Source organism: Haliotis rubra, unplaced genomic scaffold (assembly GCF_003918875.1).
Source record: "Haliotis rubra isolate DU_JTF1 unplaced genomic scaffold, ASM391887v1 Scf88, whole genome shotgun sequence".
NCBI classification, from domain to species: Eukaryota; Metazoa; Mollusca; class Gastropoda; order Lepetellida; family Haliotidae; genus Haliotis; species Haliotis rubra.
The window spans coordinates 1855248-1875745 of NW_025767612.1; the positions used below are offsets into that span (position 1 = coordinate 1855248).

The 20498-nt window shown below is 49.6% G+C and overlaps 1 protein-coding gene across 2 annotated transcripts in view; it reads right to left on the reverse strand.

The window, feature by feature from the left end:
• LOC124263367 (acetyl-CoA acetyltransferase, mitochondrial-like) overlaps positions 1-20475 on the reverse strand; it is a 37927-nt gene extending 17452 nt beyond the window's left edge. The window contains exons 1-4 of one of the 2 annotated variants that reach the window (XM_046697969.1): positions 20399-20475; positions 17126-17179; positions 12637-12756; positions 11227-11318 (exon numbers count right to left, since the gene is read on the reverse strand). In XM_046697969.1, the coding sequence (XP_046553925.1) occupies positions 11227-11286 (60 nt within the window). In that variant the 5' untranslated portion in view covers positions 11287-11318; positions 12637-12756; positions 17126-17179; positions 20399-20475. The other variant, XM_046697970.1, reaches the window with a different exon arrangement.
• Positions 20476-20498: the final 23 nt, after the last annotated feature.

The window sequence follows — 20498 nt, forward strand, 5'->3', positions numbered from 1 at the left end:
CTGACCCTGTGAATATTACCTGGCCTAGTCGCTGACCTGTCTGCAGTGTGCCTGACCCCAGTGATCCACCTGGCCCTAGTCTCTGTGGCCTGTCTGCAACACTATGACCCCAGTGAGTATTACCTGGCCCTGTGTGGCCTGTCTGCAGGGTGCCTGACCCCAGTGAATATTACCTGGCCCTAGTGCGGCCTGTCTGCAGGGTGCCTGACCCCGATGAATATTACCTGAGCCCTAGTGTGGCCCTGTCTGCAGTGTGCCTGACCCCAGTGAAAGATTACCCACTGGCCTAGTCTGGCCTGTCTGCAGGGTGCCTGGCCCTAGTGAATATTACCTGGTCCTAGTGTGGCCTGTCTGCGGGTCTCCTGCAGAGTGCCCCCAGTGGTAGCCTGTCTGCAGGGTGCCTGACCCCAGTGAGTATTACCTGGCCCTAGTGTGACCTGTCTGCAGAGTGCCTGACCCCCAGTGAATATTACATACAAGCCTAGTCTGACCCTGTCTGCAGGGGTGCCTGACCCCAGTGATATTACCTGGCCCTAGTGTGGCCTGTCTGCAGGGTGCCTGACCCTGGACCCTGCAGCACTATGACCCGATTGAGTATTACCTGCCCGAGTGTGGCCTGTCTGCAGGGGTGCCTGACCCTGGGCTGCCTGCAACCTGACCCAGTGAGTATTACCTGCCCCAAGTGCGGCCCTGTCTACGTGCCTGCCCCAGTGGATACCTGGCCTAGTGTGACCTGTCTGCAGGGTCCTGACCCCAGTGAATATTACCTGGCCCTAGTCTTTGGCCTGTCTGCAGGGTGCCTGACCCTGTCCTGCCATGGCACTATGACCCGGTGGCTACCTAGTGTGGCCTGTCTGGGTGCCTGCCTGCCTGCACCACTGCCCCTAGTGAGTATTACCTGCCCCCTAGTCTTGTCCTTCTGTCTGCCAGATTGCCTGACCCCAGTGAATAATAGTCGCGGCCCTGTCTGCAGGGGTGCCTGACCCCAGTGAATATTACCTAGTGGAAACCTGTCAGCAGGGTGCCTGACCCCAGTTAGTGTTACCTGGCCTAGTGTGGCCTGTCTGCAGGGTGTCTGACCCCTGTCTGTGGGTCTTGGGGTGCCTGACCAGTGAGTATTACCTGGCCCTAGTGTGGCTGTCTCTGCATTGTGCCTGTGTGAATACCTGGCCTAGATGGAACCTGTGCCTAGTGTGGCCTGTCTGCTGCAGGGTGCCTGACCCCAGTGAATATTACCTGGCCTAGTGTGGCCCTGTGCTTGACCCCAGTGGTGCCCTAATACAGGCTTCTCTTGCAGGGTTAGTGACCCCATGTTACCTGGCCCTAGTCTGACCTGTCTGCAGGGTGCCTGACCCCAGTGAATATTACCTGGCCCTAGTGTGGCCTGTCTGCAGGGTGCCTGACCCCAGTGAATATTACCTGGCCCTAGTGTGGCCTGTCTGCAGGGGTGCCTGACCCCAGTGAATATTACCTGGCCCTAGTGGAAGCCTGTCTGCAGGGGTGCCTGACCCCCAGTGAATATTACCTGTGGCCCTAGATGTGGCCTGTCTTGCAGGGGTGCCTGACAGCCAGTATTACCTGGCCCTAGTTATGGCCTGTCTGCAGGGTGCCTGACCCCAGGCTGCTGCGGCAATACCTTCAGTGTGGCCTGTCTGTGCTGACCCTAGTGCCTGCACCATGACCCAGTGAAGGTATTACCTGCCCCCCCTGTCTGCAGGGTGCCTGACCCCAGTGAAATTACCTGGCCTAGTGCGTGGCCTGTCTGCAGGGGTGCCTGACCCCAGTGAATATTACTGGCCTAGTCTTGATTATTCTGCAGTTGGCCTGAGTCTACCTGGCCTAGTGTGGCCTGTCTGCAGGGTGCCTGGCCCCAGTGAATATTACCTGGCCCTAGATGTGACCTGTCTACAGGTGCCACACCCCCAGTGGTATTACCTGGCTAGTGTGTGGCCCTGTCTGCATTGTGCCTGTCCAGTGAATATTACCTGGCCCTAGTGTGACCTGACCTGCAGCACTGTGACCCCGGTGAAGATATTACCTGGCCCTAGTCTGACCTGTCTGCAGGGTGCCTGACCCCCAGTGAATATTACATGGCTAATTGGCTAACCTGTCTGCAGTTGCCTGGCCCCAGTGAGTATTACCTGGCCCTGATGCGGCCTGTCTGCAGGGTGCCTGACCCCAGTGAATATTACCCACCTGGCCCTAGTGTTTCGACCTGTCTGCACCCCAGTGAGTGGTGCCTGACCCCAGGGGTGTGAAATATTACCTGGCCTAGTGTGGCCTGTCTGCAGGGGTGCCTGACCCCAGTGTGGATATTACCTGGCCCTAGTGTGGCCTGTCTGCAGGGGTGCCCTGACCCAGTGAATATTACCTGGCCTAGTGTGGCCTGTCTGCTTGGGGTGCCTGACCCCCAGTGAATATTACCTGGCCCTGGTGTGGCCTGTCTGCAGGGTGTCACAGGCCCCAGTGATTATTACCTGGCCCTGTGGCCTGCAGGGTGCCTGACCCCAGTGAATATTACCTGGCCTAGTGTGCCTGTCTGCAGGGTGCCTGACCCCAGTGAGATATTACCTGGCCTAGTGTGGCCCTGTCTGCAGGGGTGCCTGACCCCAGTGAATATTACCTGGCCCTAGTGACCTGTCTGCAGGGTGCCTGACCCCAGTGAATATTACCTGGCCCTAGTCTTGACCCCTGTCTGCAGGGGTGCTATGACCCAGTGAGGTGATACCTGGCCCTAGTGTGGCCTGTCTGCAGGGTGCCTGACCCCAGTGAATATTACCTGGCCCTAGTCTAGTGAATACCTGGCCTGTCTGCAGGGTGCCTGACCCCCAGTGAATGTTACCTACCTGGCCCTAGTGTGCCTGACCCCCTGGCCCTAGTGTGTGTCTGCAGGGGTGCCCTGACCCCAGTGAATATTACCTGGCCCTAGTGTGGCCCTGTCTGCAGGGTGCCTGACCCCAGTGAATATTACCTGGCCCTAGTGTGGCCTGTCTGCAGGGGTGCCTGACCCCAGTGAGTATTACCTGGCCCCAGTGTGGCCTGTCTGCAGGGTGCCTGACCCCAGTGAGTATTACCTGGCCTAGTGTGGCCTGTCTGCAGGTGCCCTGACCCCAGTGAATATTACCTGGCCCTAGTGTGACCTGTCTGCAGGGGTGCCTGACCCCCAGTGAATATTACCTGGCCCTAGTGGTGTGGCCTGTCTGCAGGTGCCTGACCCTGGGCTGCCTGTGCCGACCCCAGTACTACCTGAGCCCTACCTGGTGTGGCCTGTCTGCAGTGCCTGCCTGACCCTGGGCTGCCTGCAACACTATGACCCCAGTGAGTATTACCTGGCAGGGTGCCCTAGTGGCCCTAGTGGAGGCCTGTCTGCAGGGTGCCTGACCCCAGTGAATATTACCTGGCCCTAGTGCATGTGCCTGTCTGCTGTCTGCAGGGGTTGAATTGACTACCTGGCCTAGTCTTGGCCTGAGGGTGCCCACGACCCCAGTGAATTACCTTACCTGGAATATTACCCCCTAGTGTGGCCCTGTCTGCAGGGGTGACCCCAGTGAATATTACCTGGCCCTAGGTGTGGCCCTGTCTGCAAGGGTGCCCTGAATATTACCTGGCCCTAGTGGGCCTGTCTGCCTGACCCCACCCCTGGCCCAGTGCGGCCCTGTCTAGGGGTGCCCTGACCCCCAGTGAAGTATGCCCTGGCCCTGTCTGCAGGGTGCCTGACCCCCAGTGAATATTACCTGACCTGGTGTGGCCTGTCTGCAGGGGTGCCTACCCAGTGGGTATTACCTGCCCCCCAAGTGTGGCCTGTCTGCAGGTGTGCCTGACCCTGAGTGAGTTTTACCTGCCCCAAGTGCAGCACTGTATGACCCTGGGCCTGCAGCACTATGTTGTGAGTATTGCCTGGCCCTAGTGTGGCCTGTCTGCAGGGTGCCTGACCCCTGGGCTGCCTGCCACCACTGACCCCAGTGGTATTACCTGCCCCAGTGCGTGATATTACCTGTCTGCTGTCTGGGGTGCCTGACCCCAGTGAATATTACCTGGCCCTAGTCAGGAAGCCTGTCTGCAGGGTGCCTGACCCCAGTGAATATTACCTGGCCCTAGATGTGACCTGTCTGCAGGTGCCCTGACCCCAGTGAGTATTACCTGGCCCTAGATGTGGCCCTGTCTGCAGGGTGCCTGACCCCCAGTGAATATTACCTGGCCCTAGTGTGGCCTGTCTGCAGGGTGCCTGACCCCAGTGAGTATTACCTGGCCCTAGTGTGGCCTGTCTGCATTGCAGTGCCTGACCCCAGTGAATATTACCTGGCCCTAGTGTGGCCTGTCTGCAGGGGTGCCTGACCCCAGTGAATATTACCTGGCCCTAGATGTGACCTGTCTGCAGGGGTGCCTGACCCTGTGAATATTACCTGGCCCCTAGTCATGGCCTGTCTGCAGGGGTGCCTGACCCAGTGAATGTACCTGGCCCTAGTGTGGTCTGTCTGCAGGGTGCCTGACCCCAGTGAATATTACCTGGCCCTAGTGTGGCCTGTCTGCAGGGTGCCTGACCCCAGTGAATATTACCTGGCCCTAGTGCCTGACCTGTCTGCAGGGGTGCCTGACCCCAGTGAATATTACCTGGCCCTAGTGTGGCCTGTCTGCAGGGGTGCCCTGACCCCAGTGAATATCTACCCTATGTCCTTCCATTACTAACCTAGTGTGGCCCTGTCTGTGTGCCTGTCCACCCCACCCCTGTCTGCCTAGTGTGGCCTGTCATTATTATGTCTTTATGGGGTGCCCCCCAGTGAATATTACCTGGCCCTAGTGTGGCCTGTCTGCAGGGTGCCTGACCCCAGTGAATATTACCCTGGCCCTAGTGGTGTGGCCTGTCTGCAGGGTGCCTGACCCCAGTGGTATTACCTGGCCCCAGTGTGGCCTGTCTGCAGGGTGCCTGACCCTGGGCTGCCTGCAACACTATGACCCAGTGAGTATTACCTGCCCAGTGTGGCCTGTCTGCAGGGGTGCCTGACCCTGGGCTGCCTGCACCACTGACCCCAGTGAGTATTACCTGCCCCCAGTGTGGCCTGTCTGCAGGGTGCCTGACCCCAGTGAATATTACCTGGCCCTAGTCTGTGGCCTGTCTGCAGGGGTGCCTGACCCCCAGTGAATATTACCTGGCCCTAGTCTTGACCTGTCTGCAGGGTGCCTGACCCCAGTGAGTGTTACCTGGCCCTAGGTGTGGCCTGTCTGCAGGGTGCCTGACCCCAGTGAATGTTACCTGGCCCTAGTGTGGCCTGTCTTGGGGTGCCTGACCCCAGTGAGTATTACCTGGCCCTAGTGTGGCCTGTCTGCATTGTGCCTGACCCAGTGAATATTACCTGGCCCTAGATGTCTTTGACCTGTCTGCAGGGGTGCCTGACCCCAGTGAATATTACCTGGCCCTAGTCTGTGACCTGTCTGCAGGGGTGCCTGACCCCAGTGAATATTACCTGGCCCTAGTGTGGCCTGTCTGCAGGGTGCCTGACCCCAGTGAATATTACCTGGCCCTAGTCTTGACCTGTCTGCAGGGTGCCTGACCCCAGTGAATATTACCTGGCCCTAGTGCGGCCTGTCTGCAGGGTGCCTGACCCCAGTGATTATTACCTGGCCTAGTCTTGGCCTGTCTGCAGGGTGCCTGACCCCAGTGAATATTACCTGGCCCTAGTGTGGCCTGTCTGCAGGGTGCCTGACCCCAGTGAATATTACCTGGCCCTAGTGTGGCCTGTCTGCAGGGTGCCTGACCCCAGTGAATATTACCTGGCCCTAGTGTGGCCTGTCTGCAGGGTGCCTGACCCCAGTGAATATTACCTGGCCCTAGTGTGGCCTGTCTGCAGGGGTGCCTGACCCAGTGAATATTACCTGGCCCTAGTGTGGCCTGTCTGCAGGGTGCCTGACCCCAGTGAATATTACCTGGCCCTAGTGTGGCCTGTCTGCAGGGTGCCTGACCCCAGTGAATATTACCTGGCCTAGTGTGGCCTGTCTGCAGGTGCCTGACCCCAGTGAATATTACCTGGCCCTAGTCTTGACCTGTCTGCAACACTATGACCCCAGTGAGTATTACCTGGCCCTAGTGTGGCCTGTCTGCAGGGTGCCTGACCCCAGTGAATATTACCTGGCCCTAGTGTGACCTGTCTGCAGGGGTGCCTGACCCCAGTGAGTATTACCTGGCCCTAGTGTGGCCTGTCTGCAGGGTGCCTGACCCCAGTGAATATTACCTGGCCCTAGTGTGGCCCTGTCTGCAGGGTGCCTGACCCCAGTGAATATTACCTGGCCCTAGTGCTGACCTGTCTGCAGGGTGCCTGACCCCAGTGAGTATTACCTGGCCCTAGTGTGGCCTGTCTGCAGGGGTGCCTGACCCCAGTGAATATTACCTGGCCCTAGTGTGGCCTGTCTGCAGGGTGCCTGACCCCAGTGAATATTACCTGGCCCTAGTGTGGCCTGTCTGCAGGGGTGCCTGACCCCCAGTGAATATTACCTGGCCCTAGTGTGGCCTGTCTGCAGGGTGCCTGACCCCCAGTGAATATTACCTGGCCCTAGTCGGCCTGTCTGCAGGGTGCCTGACCCCAGTGATATTACCTGGCCCTAGATGCGGCCTGTCTGCAGGGTGCCTGACCCCAGTGAATATTACCTGGCCCTAGTGTGGCCTGTCTGCAGTGCCTGACCCCAGTGAATATTACCTGGCCCTAGTGCGGCCTGTCTGCAGGGGTGCCTGACCCCCAGTGAATATTACCTGGCCCTAGTGTGGCCTGTCTGCAGGGTGCCTGACCCCAGTGAGTATTACCTGGCCCTAGTGTGGCCTGTCTGCAGGGTGCCTGACCCCAGTGAATATTACCTGGCCCTAGTGTGGCCTGTCTGCAGGGTGCCTGACCCCAGTGAATATTACCTGGCCCCTAGTGTGGCCGGGGTCTGCAGGGTGCCTGACCCCAGTGAATATTACCTGGCCCTAGTGTGGCCCTGTCTGCAGGGGTGCCTGACCCCAGTGAATATTACCTGGCCCTAGTGTGGCCTGTCTGCAGGGTGCCTGACCCCAGTGAATATTACCTGGCCCTAGTGTGCGGCCTGTCTGCAGGGTGCCTGACCCCAGTGAATATTACCTGGCCCTAGATGGGACCTGTCTGCAACACTATGACCCCAGTGAGTATTACCTGGCCCTAGTGTGGCCTGTCTGCAGGGTGCCTGACCCCAGTGAATATTACCTGGCCTAGTGTGGCCTGTCTGCAGGGTGCCTGGCCCAGTGAGTATTACCTGGCCCTAGTGCTGGCCCTGTCTGCAGGGTGCCCTGACCCCAGTGAATATTACCTGGCCCTAGTGTGGCCTGTCTGCAGGGTGCCTGACCCCAGTGAATATTACCTGGCCCTAGTGCTGGCCTGTCTGCAGGGTGCCTGACCCCAGTGAGTATTACCTGGCCCTAGTGTGGCCTGTCTGCAGGGTGCCTGACCCCAGTGAATATTACCTGGCCCTAGTGTGGCCTGTCTGCAGGGTGCCTGACCCCAGTGAATATTACCTGGCCCTAGTGTGGCCTGTCTGCAGGGTGCCTGACCCCAGTGAATATTACCTGGCCTAGTGTGGCCTGTCTGCAGGGGTGCCTGACCCCAGTGAATATTACCTGGCCTAGTGCGGCCTGTCTGCAGGGTGCCTGACCCCAGTGAGCATATTACCTGGCCCTCGTGTGGCCTGTCTGCAGGGTGCCTGACCCCAGTGAATATTACCTGGCCCTAGTGTGGCCTGTCTGCAGGGTGCCTGACCCCAGTGAATATTACCTGGCCCTAGTGTGGCCTGTCTGCAGGGTGCCTGACCCCAGTGAGTATTACCTGCCCCCAGTGTGGTCTGTCTGCAGGGTGCCTGACCCTGTGCTGCCTGCACCGCTATGACCCCAGTGAGTTTTACCTGCCCAAAGTGTGGCCTGTCTGCAGGGTGCCTGACCCTGGGCTGCCTGCAGCACTATGACCCCGGTGAGTATTACCTGCCCCGAGTGTGGCCTGTCTGCAGGGTGCCTGACCCTGGGCTGCCTGCACCACTGACCCCAGTGAGTATTACCTGCCCCCAGTGCGGCCTGTCTGCAGGGTGCCTGACCCCAGTGAATATTACCTGGCCCTAGTGTGGCCTGTCTGCAGGGTGCCTGACCCCAGTGAATATTACCTGGCCCTAGTGTGGCCTGTCTGCAGGGTGCCTGACCCCAGTGAGTATTACCTGGCCCTAGTGTGGCCTGTCTGCAGGGTGCCTGACCCCAGTGAATATTACCTGGCCCTAGTGTGGCCTGTCTGCAGGGTGCCTGACCCCAGTGAGTATTACCTGGCCCTAGTGTGGCCTGTCTGCATTGTGCCTGACCCCAGTGAATATTACCTGGCCCTAGTGCGACCTGTCTGCAGGGTGCCTGACCCCAGTGAATCATTACCTGGCCCTAGTCTTGGCCTGTCTGCAGGGTGCCTGACCCCAGTGAATATTACCTGGCCCTAGTGTGGCCTGTCTGCAGGGTGCCTGACCCCAGTGAATATTACCTGGCCCTAGTGTGGCCTGTCTGCAGGGTGCCTGACCCCAGTGAATATTACCTGGCCCTAGTGTGGCCTGTCTGCAGGGGTGCCTGACCCCAGTGAGTATTACCTGGCCCTAGTGTGACCTGTCTGCAGGGTGCCCTGACCCCAGTGAATATTACCTGGCCCTAGTGTGGCCTGTCTGCAGGGTGCCTGACCCCAGTGAATATTACCTGGCCCTAGTGTGGCCTGTCTGCAGGGTGCCTGACCCCAGTGAATATTACCTGGCCCTAGTGTGGCCTGTCTGCAGGGTGCCTGACCCCAGTGAATATTACCTGGCCCTAGTGTGGCCCTGTCTGCAGGGTGCCTGACCCCAGTGAATATTACCTGGCCCTAGTGTGGCCTGTCTGCAGGGTGCCTGACCCCAGTGAATATTACCTGGCCCTAGTGTGGCCTGTCTGCAGGGTGCCTGACCCCAGTGAATATTACCTGGCCCTAGTGCGGCCTGTCTGCAGGGGTGCCTGACCCCAGTGAATATTACCTGGCCCTAGTCTGACCTGTCTGCAACACTATGCTGACCCAGTGAGTATTACCTGGCCCTAGTGTGGCCTGTCTGCAGGGTGCCTGACCCCAGTGAATATTACCTGGCCTAGTGCTGACCTGTCTGCAGGGTGCCTGACCCCAGTGAGTATTACCTGGCCCTAGTGCGGCCTGTCTGCAGGGTGCCTGACCCCAGTGAATATTACCTGGCCCTAGTGTGGCCTGTCTGCAGGGTGCCTGACCCCAGTGAATATTACCTGGCCCTAGTGCTGCCTGTCTGCAGGGTGCCTGACCCCAGTGAGTATTACCTGGCCCTAGTGTGGCCTGTCTGCAGGGGTGCCTGACCCCCAGTGAATATTACCTGGCCCTAGTGTGGCCTGTCTGCAGGGGTGCCCTGACCCCCAGTGAATATTACCTGGCCCTAGTGTGGCCCTGTCTGCAGGGTGCCTGACCCCCAGTGAATATTACCTGGCCCTAGTGTGGCCTGTCTGCAGGGTGCCTGACCCCAGTGAATATTACCTGGCCCTAGTGTGGCCTGTCTGCAGGGTGCCTGACCCCAGTGAATATTACCTGGCCTAGTGTGGCCTGTCTGCAGGGTGCCTGACCCAGTGAATATTACCTGGCCCTAGTGGGCCTGTCTGCAGGGTGCCTGACCCCAGTGATGATATTACCTGGCCCTAGTCTTGACCTGTCTGCAGGGTGCCTGACCCCAGTGAATATTACCTGGCCCTAGTGTGGCCTGTCTGCAGGGTGCCTGACCCCAGTGGTATTACCTGGCCCTAGATGTGGCCTGTCTGCAGGGTGCCTGACCCCAGTGAATATTACCTGGCCCTAGTGTGGCCTGTCTGCAGGGTGCCTGACCCCAGTGAATATTACCTGGCCCTAGTGTGGCCTGTCTGCAGGGTGCCTGACCCCAGTGAATATTACCTGGCCCTAGTGTGGCCTGTCTGCAGGGTGCCTGACCCCAGTGAATATTACCTGGCCCTAGTGTGGCCTGTCTGCAGGGTGCCTGACCCCAGTGAATATTACCTGGCCCTAGTGCGGCCTGTCTGCAGGGTGCCTGACCCCAGTGAATATTACCTGGCCCTAGTGCGGCCTGTCTGCAACACTATGACCCCAGTGAGTATTACCTGGCCCTAGTGTGGCCTGTCTGCAGGGTGCCTGACCCCAGTGAATATTACCTGGCCCTAGTGCGGCCTGTCTGCAGGGTGCCCTGGCAGTGAGTATTACCTGGCCCTAGTGTGCCCTGTCTGCAGGGTGCCTGACCCAGTGAATATTACCTGGCCCTAGTGTGGCCTGTCTGCAGGGTGCCTGACCCCAGTGAATATTACCTGGCCCTAGTGAAACCTGTCTGCAGGGTGCCTGACCCCAGTGAGTATTACCTGGCCCTAGTGTGGCCTGTCTGCAGGGTGCCTGACCCCAGTGAATATTACCTGGCCCTAGTGTGGCCTGTCTGCAGGGTGCCTGACCCCAGTGAATATTACCTGGCCCTAGTGTGGCCTGTCTGCAGGGTGCCTGACCCCAGTGAATATTACCTGGCCCTAGTGTGGCCCTGTCTGCAGGGTGCCTGACCCCAGTGAATATTACCTGGCCCTAGTGTGGTCTGTCTGCAGGGTGCCTGACCCCAGTGAATATTACCTGGCCCTAGTGTGGCCTGTCTGCAGGGTGCCTGACCCCAGTGAATATTACCTGGCCCTAGTGCTGGCCTGTCTGCAGGGTGCCTGACCCCAGTGAATATTACCTGGCCCTAAGGTGTGGCCTGTCTGCAGGGTGCCTGACCCCAGTGAATATTACCTGGCCCTAGTGTGGCCTGTCTGCAGGGTGCCTGACCCCAGTGAATATTACCTGGCCCTAGTGTGGTAACCTGTCTGCAGGGTGCCTGACCCCAGTGAGTATTACCTGCCCCAGTGTGGTCTGTCTGCAGGGTGCCTGACCCTGTGCTGCCTGCACGCTATATGACCCCAGTGAGTTTTACCTGCCCCAGAAGTGTGGCCTGTCTGCAGGGGTGCCTGACCCTGGGCTGCCTGCACCACTGTGACCCAGTGAGTATTACCTGCCCCCAGTGTGGCCTGTCTGCAGGGGTGCCTGACCCTGGGCTGCCTGCGCTATGACCCCAGTGAGTATTACCTGCCCCAGTGTGGCCTGTCTGCAGAGCCTGACCCTAGACTGCCTGCACCACTGTGACCCCAGTGAGTATTACCTGCCCCAGTGTGGCCTGTCTGCAGGGTGCCTGACCCTGGGCTGCCTGCAACACATTGCCCATGTACACCTCGTCCACATCCTCCGCACTGATACCTGCAACATACAATCACATACACTTGTTTACCAACACATTGTGTAAGATTCCAGCTATTTGACTGCAGCCTGCAAATAATGGCGTCCAGGAGCAATAATCCAGGCACTGATATCATTAGCAACCATCCAACTTTGAGGGTTCAGTTGTGGCAGGCACTAAGCGTTTGTATGTCAGCATGATGCATGTAGAGTTAATCTTTATCAAGTTCTTTCACCTGCAGCTAGTATTATTCTAGTTGCATTATTGACACAGATGTATGTACTGGACTCACAAATGTATAGAAAATACACAGAACACACAGACTTCCTGTAATCAAACAAATACAGTATACAGAACTGTAACCTAAAATTAAGTGGATAACCTTGATTAGGTGGATCGTGGAAATAATCATGCTAGCTCGTAAATTAAGTCTCGAATGGCGTCGAAATTAGTACTTTTTTGATGTACATACAGTGCCTTCATTAAGCTGACAAAAAGTTCGAGATCTCTGCATTACATGCAAGTACACTAAATATAATTGTCCAGCATTGAGATACATAGCCCCAGATCACTAATACCACCATTACCTAATTTTATTTTACAAAATTTGAAGTAAAAGATACCGTTAGCTCCACCCTTCTCACTTCTGGTTGTCTGCTTTCCTTGGTGTCAATGCTTACTGCAGTTGGATGTCGTACATAGTGGTATAAAGTAACCAGACTTCGTAATCCACGAAACAAGGTAGCGATGACATTTTGTGGGCACTGAATGGGTGATGGTTACCAAATGGTTTCCGTAACAAACGTTTTATTCACGAGTGGAATATTAGGCATTTTCAATTTGCTGAATCAATGAATAAAATAATCAGTGTGTATACAAAATGAAATCATGCATTTGAAATAAGAATTTAAGCCACACTTCCCTTATATCCACCGAATCGGGTTCTGCGAGTGTACTACTTGTCATTACTTTACAGGGCCCTCATAGTCATATTTCCAGTAAGGATGTTGAGAGTTTAGTAATTGGGGGTCCTCTTGACCTATAGTCTGTGATGGACATTGTGCTTTCCAAACAAGCGCCAAATCAGAATCCACATGTAGCTATATTAACATTACCATTAGAAAATAAAACTGGCCTACTGACTAGTCCACAAGCTAGTAGAAAATGGAAGGTCACTTGGACTTGTAAACTCACATTAGTGCTATCATTAAATGTGTAACTCAATGTTGATGAAGGAAGAAGAGTAAGAAATGTCCAACTCATCTATTTGTTCTTTGACATTGTTGAAAGATTTGTTTAAAAGCTTGAATTTAAAAAGAAAACTGTAATGGCACATACCTGCTCTGGCCACTGCCTCCTTGATGGCGATGGAGCCAAGTCGGGTAGCAGGTACATCAGCCAGGGAGCTCAGGAAGGAGCCAATAGGAGTCCTTACAGCAGGGAGCGATCCACGACATCCTGCAGTGGAATACAGATACATACTGAGGAATACAGGTGAATACAGTTATATACTAGGGGAATACAGGTGATACAGTGAATATAGGAGTCCTCACAGCAGAGACAATCATGAGTGAGTGAGTGAGTTTAGTTTCACCTTGCAGCTTTTAGCAATATTCCGAAAAGCAATATTATCAGGGGAACACCAGAGGCGATCATGACATCCTGCAGTGGAATACAAAGTGAATAGTATTACTAGAGCTGTGTATCGATTGCCTAAGTAGCGAGGCGATATATCCTGATACCAGTTTAATGAGGCGGTGATATATCATGAAAGTATTGGCAAAGGAACCTGTGAGGCGATTATCATCCGCGATACAGTGATGGTGATCGATCACGTATCCGATGCTTTACAATTCTAAAAACAGCATATATATGATAGATAAAATGACTGAATCTTTATTTGTTATACAGCAGAACATGTGTTACATTCACATACACTCAAAAGGCTGTTCATGTAATAAAGTCTCAGCATTTAATGCTTAAGTACAATCAAACATATTCAGTATACCTTGATCTAGGTTTCCCATGGAAAGTTGTGTTTCTGCACCAATGCTTTCACAGACAATTCAATGTAATTTATACCAGAATCACTGAAAAAACTCTTAAGTATGCTTTCTAAATTTCATCTTTTCTTTCTTAACAAAGCTAAGACATCGTTCATAGTTGTTAATAAATGGTGTTATTTGTCAAACAACTAAAACATGTTTCAATTACTTAAAGTCTTTTTACAGTCAGAGATTGAAAAATGTTCACATTCTTTCACTGATAGTCAGTGATACACCAACTCCTTTGCTCATGTAACAAAGATGGCAGACACAAACAAATTCCTATAAGGTTCAGTTTGCTCTAAAAATTTAGAAGTATTTCAAAGAAACTCCCTTCCTAATCCTAATGCAATGCTCCTTACAAATTTAAGTAGTATTTAAGTGGTATCGGGATATATCGTCTCTTGTGGCAATACATGGATTTATCATCCAAAACTATGTTCCACAGAATATAAACTGTGTGTGAGATCATATGATATCTCCTAGGAGATGGCGTCATCAACTTGATGGCGTCACAATCAATATGACATCGCTGCACTGTAAGTCTAATGGAAGTACAGTGTTGAGAGATGTACATTTTCATTGAAAACAAATGAAGAATGATTTTTAATGATAAATAGAATCTTACCCTCGTGTCTACTGATATCAATAATATCAACACTTTCGTTGATAAAGGTAAAAATATCCTTGTCAAGCCTTGGATATTTGTAACTTTATCAACTTCGTGTTGATATAATTGATATCAGTAGGCTACTAAATGAATTCTCTATGTATCATGGACCCACTGCGATATAAATATCCTGATATATTGCCTAAATGTGTTTTTGTATCGATGCACTTTCGTATAAGCAGTTGGCGATGCAATGAATCGTTACACCACTAGTGAATACAGTTATATACTGGGGAATACAGGTAAATACAGATATATACTGGGAATACAGGTAAATACAGTTATATACTGGGAATACAGGTAAATACAGATATATACTGGGGAATACAGGTAAATACAGTTATATACTGGGGGAATACAGGTAAATACAGGTATATACTGGGGAATACAGGTAAATACAGTTATATACTGGGGAATACAGGTAAATACAGTTATATACTGGGGAATGCAGGTAAATACAGTTATATACTGGGGAATACAGGTAAATACAGTTATATACTGGGAAATACAGGTAAATACAGATATATACTGGGGAATACAGGTAAATACAGTTATATACTGGGGAATACAGGTAAATACAGTTATATACTGGGGGAATACAGGTAAATACAGTTATATACTGGGAATACAGGTAAATACAGTTATATACTGGGGAATACAGGTAAATACAGTTATATACTGGGGAATACAGGTAAATACAGTTATATACTGGGGAATACAGGTAAATACAGTTATATACTGGGGAATACAGGTAAATACAGATATATACTGGGGAATACAGGTAAATACAGATGTATACTGGGGAATACAGGTAAATACAGTTATATACTGGGGAATACAGGTAAATACAGTTATATACTGGGGAATACAGGTAAATAGTTATATACTGGGGAATACAGGTAAATACAGTTATATACTGGGGAATACAGGTAAATACAGTTATATACTGGGGAATACAGGTAAATACAGATATATACTGGGGAATACAAGTAAATACAGTTATATACTGGGGAATACAGGTAAATACAGATATATACTGGGGAATACAGGTAAATACAGTTATATACTGGGGAATACAGGTACATACAGTTATATACTGGGGAATACAGGTAAATACAGTTATATACTGGGGAATACAGGTAAATACAGTTATATACTGGGGAATACAGGTAAATACAGTGAATATAGGAGTCCCCACAGCAGAGATGATCATGACATCTTATAGGTGAATACAGGTACATACTGGGGAATACAGGTGAATACAGATATATACTGGAGAATACAGGTAAATACAGTGAATATAGGAGTCCCCACAGCAGAGATGATCATGGCATCTTATAGGTGAATACAGATATATACTGGGGAATACAGGTATATACTGGTATATACTGGGGAATACAGGTAAATACAGTTATATACTGGGGAATACAGGTAAATACAGATATATACTGGGGGATACAGGTGAATACAGGTATATACTGGGGAATACAGGTAAATACAGTGAATATAGGAGTCCCCACAGCAGAGATGATCATGACATCTTATAGGTGAATACAGGTACATACTTTGGAATACAGGTGAATACAGATATATACTGGGGAATACAGGTAAATACAGTGAATATAGGAGTCCCCACAGCAGAGATGATCATGACATCTTATAGGTGAATACAGATATATACTGGGGAATACAGGTATATACTGGTTTATACTTGGGAATACAGGTAAATACAGTTATATACTGGGGAATACAGGTAAATACAGATATATACTGGGGGATACAGGTGAATACAGGTATATACTGGGGAATACAGGTAAATACAGTGAATATAGGAGTTCCCACAGCAGAGATGATCATGACATCTTATAGGTGAATACAGATACATACTGGGGAATACAGGTATATACTGGGGAATACAGGTAAATACAGTGAATATAGGAGTCCTCACAGCAGAGATGATCATGACATCTTATAGGTGAATACAGATACATACTTGGGAATACAGGTAAATACAGTTATATACAGTTATATACTGGGGAATACAGGTAAATACAGATATATACTGGGGAATACAGGTAAATACAGTGAATATAGGAGTCCCCACAGCAGAGATGATCATGACATCTTATAGGTAAATACAGATATATACTGGGGAATACAGGTAAATACAGATATATACTGGGGAATACAGGTAAATACAGTGAATATAGGAGTCCCCACAGCAGAGATGATCATGACATCTTATAGGTGAATACAGATACATACTGGGGAATACAGGTAAATACAGATACATACTGGGGAATACAGGTAAATACAGATACATACTGGGGAATACAGGTAAATACAGATGTGAAAAAATATGGAAACTTTGTTAACAAGTAAAACACTAATTACAAGGTATAATGGTAAATGCAGAAAATTGTCATGATTGTGTTTCTTGGTGATTGTCATTAGGCCAATCTATATTGAAGGAAAGAATATGGGTGTGGTTTGCTGTGTTTGGTCTGCTAGTGACAATTTGACACCAACAACACTGCTCAAAATATTTCAATTCCTGAAATTCTACCTGCCACTTTCAAAATGAGTGGCGACAGTTTAGCATGCTTAGGATGCCCCAAGATCTTGTAGATTTCTATATTTCAAAACTCCAGAGATTCATTAGTCCCAGAACAATTTGACAATCATGGGCAGATTCATGTATGTCATGAGTATTTCAAAAGGAGTGGGGATGGGGAGAAAAGATGAATGATAAGGTAGTGCATTCTGTGACCTACAGCAGTGAAGAGAGACACATTATAAATACATTTGTATTTCTTTGGTCTTTTGGCTGACTGTGTGACATGTGGAAGTCTAATGACATGCATTTCTTCTTTGAGTGGCATTTCTAGAAGTTGGAGAGTCAGATAATGACAAACTATCTGGATGAACAAATTCTTTATTCAGGTGATGCGACGTTTGATCTACTTGACAACGATACAAGAATCTGCATTGAAACGTCGCATTACCGGAATAAAAAAGTTTTTCATCCATAAAGTTTGTCCTTACCATACATAGAATTTTCCTTTTGCGAATTTCCTCTATGTGCAATACCTAATACAAAATATATACTCACATTCAGTCCAGAGACTTTAGACAAATGTCGGACACATCTTAAGCTTTGTCTGGGCTGAAAAACAAAACAATTATGAAACTTTCAAAATACAATGTAATGTCCATTTACATGTAGTGGGTTGGTTTAAAGAGATTTGAGTGGAAGTGACTGATGTAGCTAACTATGCAGTCACATATCGTCACAGCTTATGTCCATGATGATGCTGTGGTGGCTGGCAAAGACACAACAATGTTAATGTCTCGTTGCCACATGCTCAGCTACAGACCCATGCAAAAGTATTAGGACACTTGGACGTAATTTCCATAGACTTACATGTTAATTTTAGTGTAGCATAAATAATCTTCATGAAGTGTGTTCAGGGTGGATGATTGTAAAATTTGACAGGCAAATTTGAAGTCATCTCTGCTCTACGCACATAATTTCAGTTCACAATTACATTCATCAACTTACTTATGGTTCCACAATGCACAATCCCATAGGCCGCCATGTTAAAGGAGTTCACGATACTGTACATTCGTTGGTTTCACATTAATTTTAGACTCGCTGTGCTCATGCGCAGAGCGTGTAAAAATATCCTCAGGCCATATCCGGTTTGGTCGTAAGCTTTACCGATAGTGTAAACGCACTCTAAAGGAAGCAAAAATCAAAACAAATATATGGTTTTATGTCGAATTTAACTAATCTCAATTCATTTATGAATGGAAGGGACCGGAATCAGTTAAATAAATAGCTTAACGTTTGTTAACAAGCTCTTGTATAAACACATCTCGGCCTACCTTTAGAATACAGCACCACAAACTTTAAAAATACGTCATAATACCCTTTTACGTAATGTAATGTGATTTTGTTCGAAAGCACGTTCTCGAAACAATGCCTTATGAGGCCTGCATGGCAACACGGTTGTCTGGCTCAGCGAGTGCGTATAAGCTCCGCTCACTGGTGTTTCATCTCTACGAGCTATGTCATTGCATAAGCCCAACGATGTTGAGAGTTTCCAGTAGTTGTATACGGCCCGGATGTGCAATATTTTGCAAGCACCAGTTTGAAATATTTTCTTTTTCACTAATCGCTCATATTTATTTGTATTACGGGCTGCTGAGGTGTTATGTTTGTGTATTATTTTGTATTTTTTAATTTTTAAATTTACATATATATATTTGTCATTCAGTAATTTGCACCATTACATAGAAAAGTGTTTTATTAGTATTTTATTTTTCGAAGCGGTAATAATGCATTACACTAGACCGTCAGTCGGTGTTTCGCCCGGTTCGGTCAATGCATTCTATTTATTAGGATTAATTCCAAGGGATTGGGGTTAGGGCTAGGGCTAGGGCTAGGGGCTAGGGCTAGGGCTAGGACTAGGACTAGGGTTAGGGTTAGGGTTTAGGGTTTAGGGTTAGGGTTGGGGTTGGGGACCTAATGCAATATATAGTAGGTACATGTCCGAGTGGTTAGGTCAATGCATTCTATTTATTAGGATTATTTCAAGTGGTTAGGGTTAGGGTTAGGGCTGAGGGTTTAGGGTTTAGGGTTAGGGTTAGGGTTAGGGTTAGGGACCTAATCCAATATAGCAGGTACATGACCCGTGTAATCACATTGAGTACCATTTGTTGTTTTTCCTTTTGCATTTTAATACTTTTATTTCACACAAAAGCGGGGAAACCAAAAGCGTCGAAAGTACATTATGAAATGGGTTAATGTAGACATTTTGGGCTAATGGAAATTGGTCTGGAATTTGCACTCAAGCCTCTTTCACATAACATAAATTTTGTAAAGTAATGATTCGAAGGCTAACTCACCCTCGTGCCGTCACTACACATGCTCATGTCTCCCTCGTTCCTTAGAGTGCGATCCACATTATCCTTACAGTGTTCCCTACATCACTTTTCTGTCACAAAATCACCGATTTATATAAAAAGCGTCATTCATGCATGCACCGTGAAATCGTCTGGCGCCCTGGCGTCAACAACCCTTTCAGTTTGAGGCATATCGGCTCATTCCGCCACCGCGTTAATTTGTAGATTACGGAATGGGGCGAGTGTGCCAAATGGCATCGGATCCATTAAGGCAATTGTCGAGGAGAATAAAATCCACGAGACACCAAGTCTACCCGTAGCATTCGTAATTGTCCGTGACCTATTCGACTCTTTCCGTTCATTTCCGTGACGTCACAGGAATGACTCGATAAATTTGCACATTGTGCAACAGTGTGGACGTAGCTCAGTCGGTTAGCTGTCGAGCTAACAATCCGAAGGTCGCGGGTTCGCGTCCGACGGGTTCTCACAAACTGGTTGCTTGTCTTAATGACACGTGACCTACGGCAGAGATCGTCCTCACGAGAAGTTGTGGTGCTGTATTCTAAAGGTGCTCCCACATCTCACCACCACCCGTCCACCGTCCTTCCTGCACATTCCCTTCTCTAGCCGAGAGCCGCCGGCTACCCCTTCTCACAAGTAAAAAAACACATCTCTGATGCAATGCCACCAAAATAGGACATCAAATATTGAAAAGCATAGGCAAATTGATGTATGTACTCAACTATGAACAGTTGTCACGCGTAAATAATTTTTATACAGCATTTATTTAGAGCGTGTTTACAATATCGCTAATACGACCAAACCGGATATGGCCGGAGGATATGTTTACACGCTCTACGCATGCGCACAGAGAGTCGAAAATTAATGTGAAACCAACGAATATGTTGATTAAATTGTTGCCATTCGACAAACAAGCAACAGAAAATTATTCAGAAATTATGTGATTGTACGTAAGATGATTTCCTCACAAATGTGCAAAATTTGACTTGGATCTTACGAATATTAAATTCAAGAAGAATACTTATGCTACACTAAATTAACATGTACGTCTATGGAAATGACGTCAAGTGCCGAATACTTTTTGCACGACTCTGTACGTTCTTATTTACACACCATGAAATCAAACGTAGAGCCTCAAACAGAAACAATAGGCATTTGACACCCTTCCCTTATTGACCAAACACAGCGCTGTTATAGATGTACATCAGAGTTCCGAACATAAACCAATTAAACCCATCTAGCTATCACAAATTATTTAATAATTACGCAGTAGAGAGATTCTGTGTCAATTTCACACCCAAAATCAAGTATTGTGATCGAAATCTGAACAACTAGTATGGAATCATGTTTTTTCCTTTTGTTAGCCACGCTGCAAATGTCAGAAAGATAACTACACAGAGGATGTTTTAGACCTCATTTTTCAAAGCTTACTTGTGTTGGGAAATGGTGAAAATACCTTTAAAAACGTTAGTGAACGAAAACTCATATTGGTTCTTCTGCAGGACCGTGCTCCTTGTTTGACCGTAATAATTTCCACACGCATTTCAATCCGGGGA